Consider the following 11,545-nt stretch of genomic DNA (forward strand, 5'->3'; position numbering starts at 1 on the left):
TTCCGCACAACTATACCTCACCCGATTCTCCCCTACATTCCGCCTTTGTGAATGAAAACCTAACCTCAAAGTTTGTTTACACATTTAACCGGTTTTGTGGGAGGATGTCGCAGAAGAGAAAATTGGATGAATATCACGATCCTGACTACCCAAAAAACACTGATAAGAAGCAAAAAAGTCCCACGGAAGACAGAGATGCGAGAATAAGTGAAATCATCAAGAGGGAATTCAAGACGGAGCTAGAGGAGCGTGAAAAGGAAGTCATAGAGATTGAGAATCGCATTGCGGAGGCAAAGAAGCAACTTCAGAATCTCAAATATGCCGCTGTGGCGAGTTTCTACAAAAGGGGTGAAATTTCCAAGGTGGTGCACGAAGAGAGGGATGCCCTTGAGGAGGAATCACTGCCCAAAGATCAAATAGCTCTTCATCCGGCAATTAAGAAGCTCGTGGGGAAGACACCAAGGAGCTACAGTGAGCTCATTACGAATGTTCCAACGAGGAGAGCAGCTCGAGATGCTGTATCACTCCTCCGGAAGGTACCACCAAAAGGGAAGAAAGAGGAAAAGGCATCAAGTGAACGAGTGGAAGTTGCAGAAAAGGATAAGGAAGAAGAGGTCCAGCCTGAAATAACCAGCTTGAATTCTTCTCGTGGACGAAATCAGGAGAAGCACGTGATTGTCGTGGGAAATACTTCCAAGTATATTGGGGAGAGTAAGCTAAGTTCTTCTGTGTCACACAAATGGCTAGTCTATGTGGCCACAAAGAGTCACCAGCCACTGGAGAAGTTGGTGGAGCGCGTGAGATTCTTCCTGCATCCCACATACCAGCCAAATGATTGTGTTGACATCGATGCACCTCCCTACAAGATTTCTCGATACGGCTGGGGAGAATTTACAATCCGTGTCCAGCTTCATTTCCTTCCGGAAATCAAACAGAAACCCATTCAGATCTATCACAGAGTTAAGCTGGATGAGAAGCATACGGGTTTGGAGACTGTTGGAGCTGAAACTATTGCTGAATTGTGGCTCAATAGAATTGCAGATCTTCCCAAGGAATCAGTGTCTCCGGAAAAGAGGAAAACTCCCCAAAAGATTCCTGAAAATGCAAACTTCGTGAATGTAAAATCACCCCACGAATTGTTTGGAAGAGAAGAAATTAATTTGAAAGGAAAATCCAGAAGAGAATTGCAAGAGTCCCTTCCTTCGCATCTCTATGATCACTGTTACACCAGGAATAGTCTTCAGTCTGGAAAAGCAAGATTGGCGGAATTATTCAATTCAATTCCATTTACAAATGTTCGGGCAGCAGCTGAATTTCTCCTTCGACGTCTTCCTCTTGTTTGTCCGGACTTTCAGCAGGATTCTCCGTCAATGTGGAGCTTTCCATTTGTTTGTTTATCAGAAATATTCTTCAAGAATCTTCACAGTGCCAAGAGATTTAGTAATGAGGTAGATTTTAACTTTTAATTTATATCAAACATCTAAAATGATTTTTTTTTTGCATCATAAACTTTTTAGTGGTTTCGAGCAAAGTTCATCTGTCGTTTGCTTTGCAATCATCCTAATCTGAGGAACAGCAATGTGTGGACTACTAAGGAAATTATTCTATTCTCTCGGAAACATTGCTACGTGCCCAGAAGTATTCGTGAAAATGCCTCAAGTCCAGATTTCAAAAATTTCCTCAAAGAAGAGATTAAATGGGAGAAATTTCCTTCATCAACTTCCACGACAAGCTCAAAAATACGCACTTGGCTCTCTTTCCAAAATCTCCCAAGAAAGAAGGATGATAAAGGAGAGGAATTTATTGATATTGAGGACATTCCTGAAAGTAAAAACTCTACAAGAAGACTGGAAAATCCATCAATTTCCACAAATAGTTTGACTTTCTTTAACTTGACCAATGTTCTCGGAAGTCAATCATGTGAGGATCCCGATGATGCTTTAAGTAAGAAATTATTTCCTTTTTTCCACGAAGGAAAATTGTAAAATTAATTTTTTTTCCTTCAGCCGCTATGCGGGTAATTTTGAAAATCTTCCTGGAGGATCTCCTAAGACGAAGTGCAGCAAATGTGATAGATGACTCCCCAATACAGACACTTCACATTAAATCCTCATTGTTGAGCCGGAAAGAATTTGATTTTCTCACAAATCACAACTTGGGAAAAAATCCGTAAGTTATCCTCTCAAATTTTTCTTTTATTCAAAAAATAAAATTCAAAAGACTTGGTGATGTGATAATTTGTTGAGAAACTTTTTATTTTAAAATATTTGAGGAATGATCATTATTTGTTTGGGTGGATGGGTAATAATTTTACCATCCAACGGGAATATCGAATTTATGGATTGTGTGCTGAAGCCAATCAATGAGGGGTTTGTAGTATTCAAGGAGAGGTTCTGCTGAAATTTTCTCAGAACCCGTGAGAATCTTCAGAACTTCCGTCCAGTGTACCGATGCTCCCAAGGAAAGGGATTTTCTAAAAGAAAAAGAAAAATTAAGCAACTTGAAGTTTCTACATTTTTTTAATACACTTTTCTTTCCGGAAAGTGTCATAAGTGGCTGGAAGTTGTACATTCATCCTGCCCAATGCATCAGGAAGTTTCTAAGGAATCTTAGGAACATCCTTTTTAGCACCCGGCTGATCCTTGATTTCATCTTTGGGTCCAAATTCGTCCGCGTTTTTATCGACTCAAATTTTGTCCTGAAGATGACATCAAGGATCAACCGGGTGTTGAAAAGGAAGTTCCTAGGACTCCGTAAAAACTTCCTGATGCATTGGGCAGGATGAATGTTCAACTTTCAGCCACTTATTGCACTTTCCGGGAACATATCAAACCGTTCCGGGAAGAAAAGTGTACGTACAAACTTTAAGTTGCTGCAAAATTATCAATTTTGAAACATCTGAGATTATCCACCCTGTATGTAGCCTTGCAAGAGGGTTTACCTGAGAATTTTTCCAGCTCTCTTTGAGCCATAGATATCACACCGATGCAGGGGCATCGGGAGGGGCTCTTCGGGGGCGACACGATCAAAGATGGTCATTTGACAGAGTCCCTTGAAGATTTGCATTTGAATTATGCTGGCCAGGAAGTAGCGTACATAGGGTGTATTGTCAGCCACGTGAAATTTAGCTCCAGCATCGAACATCCTATGTCGATCCCCATGTCCAGGTGCCCGTATACCCTGATGCAGCTCCGTAAGGGCCCAGAAGTAATCATTGGCATCCAAGGGGTCAATTTTGCCACTAAAAAGCCTCCATCGGAATACATCGAGGATGTACTCAAAGGGAATTTGGGGTATTTTGGCCAGAGCTATTCGCAGTAGAATTGAAATGTCGTACATATTGTGGGTCTCTCGGGTGCGGCGATGTGCTCCACTTCCTTGTACAAAGTCAAATGTTAGCGTATTGTTGCTGGGCAGGAGATACTCATCTGGTAGCAGGGCTAAGCGGTTGAGGTGCTGTGGGGTCATTACACCGTTAAACAGAGCATCCCCAATTGCTTCCTGAAAAGCCGAATTAGATCCCTCCTGGAAGATTGTTGGTTGATTCCTATAGGCTGAGTAGTAGGCCAAATGCCCAAATTCATGGTGAATCACGTAGAAATCCTCCAAAGTCTTTTCAGCACACACAATCATCCGATAATCATCCGGCATGAACATATTAGCTGCAGTTCCGTGACAACGTGTTGCATTGCTCTTCTCAAATTGGGAGTATTGCCAGAATTTTCGTGGCATCTTCCGTAATCCCACGGAAGTGAAGAAATCCTCAGCATGTTCCACCATATCGAGTGCTGTCCAATTTGTCGCCCGGATATTTGCCTCCAAATCCAGATTGACGTCTGGCATGAGGAGACTGTGGAGTGATGCCCAATTCTGGGACCACATATTGCCGAGAATATGAGCTGGTATTTTTCCGTGCTCCGTAAAGTCCCCAAGGGGATTATTGCGGTACTTTTCCACCAGGAAGTGTCGCACAACAGCGTGCAAAAGTGCATAGAGGGGTTCCACAGCACTCCACAATGCCTTCATCTCGCCTTCCAAATCTTCCATTTCGAGCTCTTCGCGCCAAATTGCCCCAGTATCGTGATACCCAGCATTCTGAGCTCCGCGATTCATTAGAGCCACAGCTGTGGGATAGACATTACCAATGGGAATTCCCACAGCTACCCTCCATGCTTCCCACGCCCAATGATAGATAGTTTCGGGATTTTTTGGGGCACATCCACCGACTACAGCAAAATCTCCCGTCATGAGTCTCTCGAGATCAGGTTCTCCTGGGGAAAACAAAGAAAAAAATCAATGCTGAGAAAAACAATTTTCCACAAAAGGAAATTTTACCATCAAAGCAGACAAATCGCATATTTGATGGGATTATGTTGAAATATTTGGATGCTTTTGCTGGTGCTTCCCCCTGCACAAAGTCCCTCAAATTCATCCAATACAATCCACCATCACCAGGAGGGCGGATGAAGGTAAAGTCCCACAGGGAATCAGGTCTTTGGCAGGCATTAATGTCCTTTGGAAGGCATATTTGAGTGTCTGTGTAGGTGTTTTGCATTTCGGCAATTGCACGTGATAGGGCTTGAGCTTCTGTGGGGGAGAATCTTGGGCCACGGCAGAGAAGATTTACAGCTCGTTGAACTTTTGTCTCCAACGGAGGTTCAATAATTCCCAGAATTTCTTCACATTTTCCCTTCTGCCATTCAGAACGGATTCCGTTGAGCTGTACTCCCATCTCTCCCAAGCTCTCGGATGGATTAACACTGAAAACAAAGAATTATTTTCTAGTTGAAGAAGAGAAAAACACAAAAGATCCCAACTAAAGACATTTTTTTTTAATTAAAAGATATTAAATTTTTTCCCAAAATTCTTAATATTTTATTTGAAAAGAACATTATTTTCCCAATCGAAAGATTTAGTCAAATTAATAATTTAGTAATGTACGATGAATTTTGAGTCTTCCGGAAGGCGAATCTGGAGCCTCCTATTCCATGCCAGCGCTGCTTCGACGTCTTCGTCGTCGGGAAGGGCCCCTCTTCCTGGTGCTGCGAGAGCGTTTTGGCATCTTCCCGCCCCTGGTACTTCGTGAACGGGACCTCCTTCGTTTGCCCTGAGCCGGAGCCCTTCTACGTCGTCGGGGGGCATCTTGGGGCTCTTGGTGTTCCACCTCCCTTGTATCTTGGGGTATTTCGCGTGTAACTGCGACTTCTTCGACGGTAACTTGGTTTTCGTTCTCCATGGTTATTTATTCTCTTGATTTCAATATAATTCTGACCACTATTTCAATTAATTCGCTGCTTCTCCAAAAATCATGTCTTTATCTCACAAAAGCCAGAGAATGAGTGAAAAAAACAAAATTACCCCAAAGTTGGATCCTTTGATTTACACAAAAATTTTCCAAGCTTTTTCTTTTTTTCAAATTAAATGTGAATTAATGAAGAATTTTTTTTTAATTTACCTCAACCCAATCAAAGTCTAATGAAATTTTAATTCTTTAGGGGTCTTTTAGGGAAAGTATTCAAACATAAACGAATTAATTAAAGGGAGATTAATTTAGCATTAAAAAAATTAGAATTTGCTAAAAAAATAAGATTTTTCATCATGGAAAGTTGCAGATTTGATATTAATTTTCAGCGATGATTAAGAATTTTCTTTTAGTCTAAATAAATTGAATTACGATTTCTGACACAACTGGAAAATATTTTTGCACTAAAACTCATTCACGGAGCGTTCAAAATTAATAATTTTATAAATCTGATCACAATTATTGGCTGAATTATTTTAAAAGGAAATTTTAAGGCAAGGCTTTCGTGGGGTCTCAAAGTTAACACACGATATCACTTCCACTGTTTCTTCTGTCTCTTAATTATTAACAAATTGAAGAATATATATTTCCCATAAGGGATAAATTCACATTTTTTCTCTATTTTATTCAAAAAAAAAATAATAAAACAATTTTTGACTCATTTTGTAAAAGAAGTTTCCCCTCTAAAGCTCTCTCAAAAGCTCTTTCTTCGATCCTTAGTTTTTTTTTTATTATTTTTAAATTCAATGCATTTTGCCACATGGACGAAATGAATTCCAATTCAATTTCTTCCAGTTCATTGCACTTTTAGGGATTTTTTGTTCATTTACTTATATTGCAATGACAAAAAAAAGAGAAGAAATTATTCTACCTCAACTCCCAAGCAATGATCGATGTGTATTTGTTGAGGGATTTGAGTTCAGCATCCATGAGGCGGAACCACCTCCTTACATCCTTATTCTGTATATCATTGAAGTTCTCCGATGAATTAATACTCACAACACTATTCACAGCACACAGCACACAGTAGAGACTCAGGAGGAGCAACATGCCCAGATTTTAGGCACTGCCAACGTCTCAAATCACTGAAATCACATCCAATCCGTCGCGCGGTATTTATACCATTTGAGGACACATCGAGACGCCTGCGCATCGTAAATCCTGCATCACGGATATTCGCGTGAAAGAAAAAAAAAGAAAACCGCCGGAGGTGGAGATGAATGGGAGAGAGTCATCAAAGAGATTACAAAGTAAATTGGTGAGTGGCTACAATTTTTCTATTATCACTTTTTTATTGCACTTCCCTTATGGCTCAATTCATTCGCGAGATGTCTGTCCTTTTTTTTATTTTATAGAGAGGATACATTGTAATTTCCGCAAATTATAACACGCGCAATAATTGTGGAATTATTGCTTTTGCAATTTAATGATTCTTCCAACTGAAAAATTAAATGCGCCATTTGGAGTTGAAGATAATGAGATTTTATAAATCAAAAGAGTGAAAAATTTTTGAATTGGATGGGAAATTTTCCATCTTTGTGAATGAAACCAAATATGATGGAAATTCTATATCGTTTGATGTCGCGGAGGAAAATTTACACAGATTTCCTTGCTTTTTTCAATCATGCGTGTCTCCTTTGGGGTTCTTTGACAAAAATTCTGAAATAATCTGAATCTAATAAAGATGTGTTATAAAAGGCGACATTATTGGGAACAGGAATTAGGTTAATTGATGCTCTCATTTTTTTTTCTTACTCAATGTGGTTTATAAAAAAAAAATGAGCCTGAAGAAGGTGATTGAAACAATCGAAATGTTATTTGAAGAACATAAAATGATTTTTAAAGTATTTTCAGGAAGATCTTAAAGACTTCCTTTTGTAGCTTAAGTTATCACACATTTTTCATGGATGCTTGCATGGATATAATTTAGCAGTATTGTGGGTAAATTGCCTCCAATTTTCTTCACCAAGTTCTTTACTCACCCACTCAATGGCAAAAAAAGGTGGAAGAAGGTTGACGATTTGTGTGATGCTGGAAAAATTGCAGAAAGAGATTATCCTTCCCTCCCTTCCGCCTTTAGCGCCGCAAGAGAAAATACAATTCCTTGCCATATAAGTAGAGAGAGAGAGCGAACTGCCACATCACATGCAAATCCCAACCAAAGAAGTAAACATAATTAATTTGAATTTATTTCTGTAACTCAAATTCGCACTTTGCCACTCACTCAATTAATATCAATTTTTCTCATTCATTTTCCGTAGGCGAAGGATTTTTTCTTCTTCTTCCTCCTCCTTAACTGTTGGCATTTTTTCTCTATTTCTTCTCAATGAAAATTCTCCCATCACACCGCAATGGTGGATGCTGCGAAATATCTTTCCAGCCATGCCCCTTTAAATTGTTTTCTACGTCACTTGGTAGGTAAATTGATAAAAATGGAACGATCTTATGGTGTCCAAGAATTGATTTTCCCACCATTTTCACCCCCAGGGAACAAGTGTAAAGAAAATTATTCATAGAACTCCATTCAAATGGAAGTAAGTATTTCATTTAATATGCACCTTTTCTCTATGTGCTGTGAGCTATATATCGAGCGGAATCCTTTCAAAAACGTTACGGGTGTGGTCCTTAAAAGAGTTTTTAGTTTTAAAGACTTTCATAAAAGAATATTTTGTGCTTTTTATGGAATTTCTTTTTAAATCTTTTCTTTGTAATGATGATGCTTTCTTTCTATTTTAAGGACATGACTCTAGAAAATATTAAATTACAAATTTTTCAAAGAATTTTCCACAACGCTCTCTCGAGTTATTTTCAAGAATAACATTATAAATCCCTTTTAGGTGTACAAAAAAACAATTAGAATCACAAAATATATATTTTCTGGGTAATTTTTTTGCCATTTATTATGTAGGTAACATAATTCCTTATCGGAAAAGCGATAAGAATGACAACTTTCAATTTATCTTACATTACATTCATACGCATAATGTGTCGTGCGGACTAATAATGTGTGAAATTAATTCATATTCCATTCTGCTGCGAAACAATTCAAGGATGTGGGTGGGCCTCCTCAGAGATAGGTGGAGGGTGGTGGTGGTGGAGGAACGAGATTATGCTCAACGCGAAAATTGTTGTGAATTTCCTTGAATCCGTCGCTATCATGGCGACACGATTCTCACTAATTTTCTCCCATACCTTTATTGCAATAATAATTTATCTCTCAATTCCTCGACGGTTGCTTTCTGTCTCTCGACATTGTCTAAAGTCATGAGGATTTCATCGATAATCACGCGGAGTTTCTCAGAATTTTTTCCATTGCCACCCTCAAATTGACTGCAGGGATTCTCAGAAAGCTCCTCCTGTTCATTCTCCTCGTCGCGGTTACTGTATGGCGTCTCAGAGAGGATCTTGTTGCTGTGTTGGGTCTGTGTACGAACTGGGCAGGGACACTCTTGCACATTGGCAAGTACAGAAGATTCAACATGATCGGGATGTTTAATTGTGCTGTGGATGCACTTTAGTAGCTGAGCTAATTTTTTTGTTGCATCAACTTCTTCATTGATGGTCGAATCAATATGATTCTTTTCACTAAGAATTTTTCCATGCTTTGCCTTTGATTTTCCAATGGATGTTTTCCAAATGTTGAGCGGCTGTTTCGTTTTCTTTTCATCCTTTTGGAGGTATTTGGATGAGCCAAGGGCACAAAGGATGAAGAAAAGTGCGATCCTTGAAAGAGAAATCAAAATGGCGTATAAAGGCGTCATAACGCCAAAAAGATGCCGTTTGAAAAAAAAAACGTTTTTGATTTAACAGAAAAAACTTACAGAAAAGAAATCTTCATGGCTTTAACTTGGCACTGACCTAGCTGGAGGTGAAAGAAAATTCTCAAATAAAATTGACTAATTGAAACAAACAAGAAATTCCTGGATTAGCTCGATTCAATTGCAAATATAATTCTTATATGCCAGGCCAACGTACAAAAGGAACAGAGAGTGTGGCAAGAGATTCCTCAATAAATAAAGGAAGTTTGTGTTATGCAAGTGCATGGGGGGAATGCGTGTGTAGCTCTTGGATGTAAATTAATTGCAATAAATTGGCGTGTGGCAATGCATGAAATTTCAGGTCACATTGCTCAAACATGCTAAAAATGATGAACTTTACGCATATAATTTAATTTCTAGGGCTCACAGAAATATTGGTATGGTATAATAGTGAGGTTCTTGTGAAAGAAAGTGTTAAATTAATTAAATTTTCCAAATACAATAGAATTATTATACTTCGTAAATGGTTCTGCTTCGAGAATTTTATTGAACAAGGTGGAATATGTTGGGTTTCTCATATACATTGGAGAGTAATTTATAACATTTATACAACTTTAATGATTTCTAAATAATTTTATTTATTCTATTACATTTAATTCACCTCTTTTTCTGGTCGATTAGCTCTCACTTGGCATTCCCTTGAAATTAGTGATGATCTTTCGCGCACTCTTAACCGCTTCTAGGTGATGGCCTAGTACTGATTTCAGGTCTAAAAAAATAATATTTGTTTAATTCTTTTTTTTAAAATACTTTAGGAATTATTTTAATTATTACTCCTCTGCAAAATCCACATCTCTTTCAACAAAATATTCATTTACAACTCTCGTTATTATCTCCAGCCAAAATAACTTCATTTTTGGTAATTTAATTTAATTTTCTGTATTTTCTCTGAAGGCAAATCTCAGGAAAAGTGAGGAAAACTGATTTCCAACTAGCAAATCGCGTTGTTTTTATACAAACGAGGATTGTTGCGGAATCTTAGAGCGAAGAAACGAAACTTGTGCGATTTGTCTTCGCTCTCAGCCCCTTTTCCGGCTTTTCTTGACGTCATGGGGCGCTCCTGCGGGTGGAAAATAAACTTTTCCAGTAGATTTTGAAAAATTTTTAATAAGAATTAGAATTTTGGCATTTGAAAAATTCAAAATTTTCCACTTTTGCGATAATTTTTACGCTTCTCGACTTAATAGAGGCTCATTCAGTGCATTTCCGCTTTTTCCTGAGCCTGGAAAATTCGCCGGAAAACACAAGAAAAATGTATTTCAAAGTCGTAAGTTGGAGGGTTAAAAATTCAAAATGTGCCACTTTTGGCGCGAAATTTTTGTCAGCACTGAAAGGTGTGTGCTGAATATTTTCCGGTCAAGTTTTTTTTCTCATGAGGATTTTTCCTCAAAAACACCGTGATTTTTCCTAAAGCATAAACCAAATGATAGCAGTGTCCACCCTGAGGCTGTGCCCCCGTATAGGGTGTCAGAAATTCACTCCATTGTGGAATATTTCCCGGGGAATCTCTCATCCTCCAAAACATAACCTCACCACAGGTTTTGTGAGATGTCTCACCACGAAGAAAACAGAGGAAAATGGGGGCTTCAGCGTGTATGAGGGCCCCCTTTCCAGCAGAATTAAAGCCGTGAAGATTTTCTCTCTGAGCACCAGCATTGCCGGTCTTGCAGCTCAGCCCATTGTAATTGAGCAAGCGAGTAAAATTGGAGGGACTTTTATGGTGGTTTTGATGTCCGGCTTTGTGGGCTTTTTCACATTTGTCACCCCATTTCTTCTGCATTGGATTACAAAAAAATACGTGACGGTACTGAAATACAACCCCCCTACGGAGGAATATACTGCAAGAACGATATCATTCTTCCTTCTGCCCACTTATGTAAGCTAAAGGCAAAATTTTGAAATTATTGTCTTTAAAAGTTTTTTAAATTATTAATTTTAACAATTATCTCTTGTAGACCAAGTTTAAAGTCTCCGATGTAAGAGTCCCAGATGTTCCGGGAATGTTCACATCGTTTCATGTTGGGAAGAAGGCATTTTTCGTGGATCCGAGACAATTCCCAGACACCAGTCACTATGTGAAGATAATGGGATACGATAAACCGATAGATTTTAAATTGGAACTCATTGAGAATCATCCCAAAGATGATGCAACAAGCAAGAAAGATCACAAACCCTGAGATTTCAGTGCAAATAGATTAGTCATAGCTATGAAAATTGGATTTTATTGAGCATTTTCCTCAGATTGTATTTTTTGAAAGTTAATTTTCCCGCCTTTAACCCTTTCGAGACAAATTGATTACGTCCGGATTTTGAATGAAAATGTTTTTTTTTTAAACATACTTCTTGGTGGTCTATTTTGATGATTCTTGCATGATTATGGAGCTAAATGTTGAGCTTTTCAGGATGTATTTTTTTAGAACTTCCC

General features: G+C 38.5%; 3 protein-coding genes across 3 annotated transcripts; 2 read left to right on the top strand and 1 right to left on the bottom strand.

The window, feature by feature from the left end:
* Positions 1-55: 55 nt before the first annotated feature.
* On the top strand, positions 56-6,503 carry LOC129794196 (uncharacterized). The gene is made up of 4 exons (XM_055834853.1): positions 56-1,448; positions 1,518-1,944; positions 2,007-2,169; positions 6,316-6,503. The coding sequence occupies exons 1-4, from the start codon at positions 105-107 to the stop codon at positions 6,389-6,391; spliced, it is 2,010 nt and encodes a 669-aa protein (XP_055690828.1). The 5' UTR covers positions 56-104; the 3' UTR covers positions 6,392-6,503.
* Positions 2,227-6,395, bottom strand: LOC129794195 (angiotensin-converting enzyme-like). Its single transcript, XM_055834851.1, has 4 exons — positions 6,174-6,395; positions 4,336-4,760; positions 2,942-4,271; positions 2,227-2,473 (listed from the first exon to the last, which is right to left on the bottom strand). Exons 1-4 carry the CDS (start codon positions 6,350-6,352, stop codon positions 2,311-2,313), a joined length of 2,097 nt encoding a protein of 698 aa, XP_055690826.1. The 5' UTR covers positions 6,353-6,395; the 3' UTR covers positions 2,227-2,310.
* A 3,928-nt stretch (positions 6,504-10,431) lies between the features above and the next one.
* On the top strand, positions 10,432-11,334 carry LOC129794199 (transmembrane protein 70 homolog, mitochondrial). Its single transcript, XM_055834856.1, has 2 exons — positions 10,432-10,996; positions 11,076-11,334. Exons 1-2 carry the CDS (start codon positions 10,544-10,546, stop codon positions 11,295-11,297), a joined length of 675 nt encoding a protein of 224 aa, XP_055690831.1. The 5' UTR covers positions 10,432-10,543; the 3' UTR covers positions 11,298-11,334.
* The last annotated feature ends 211 nt before the right edge of the window (positions 11,335-11,545 follow it).

This window comes from Lutzomyia longipalpis, chromosome 3 (genome assembly GCF_024334085.1).
Source record: "Lutzomyia longipalpis isolate SR_M1_2022 chromosome 3, ASM2433408v1".
In the NCBI taxonomy this organism is placed as follows: domain Eukaryota; kingdom Metazoa; phylum Arthropoda; class Insecta; order Diptera; family Psychodidae; genus Lutzomyia; species Lutzomyia longipalpis.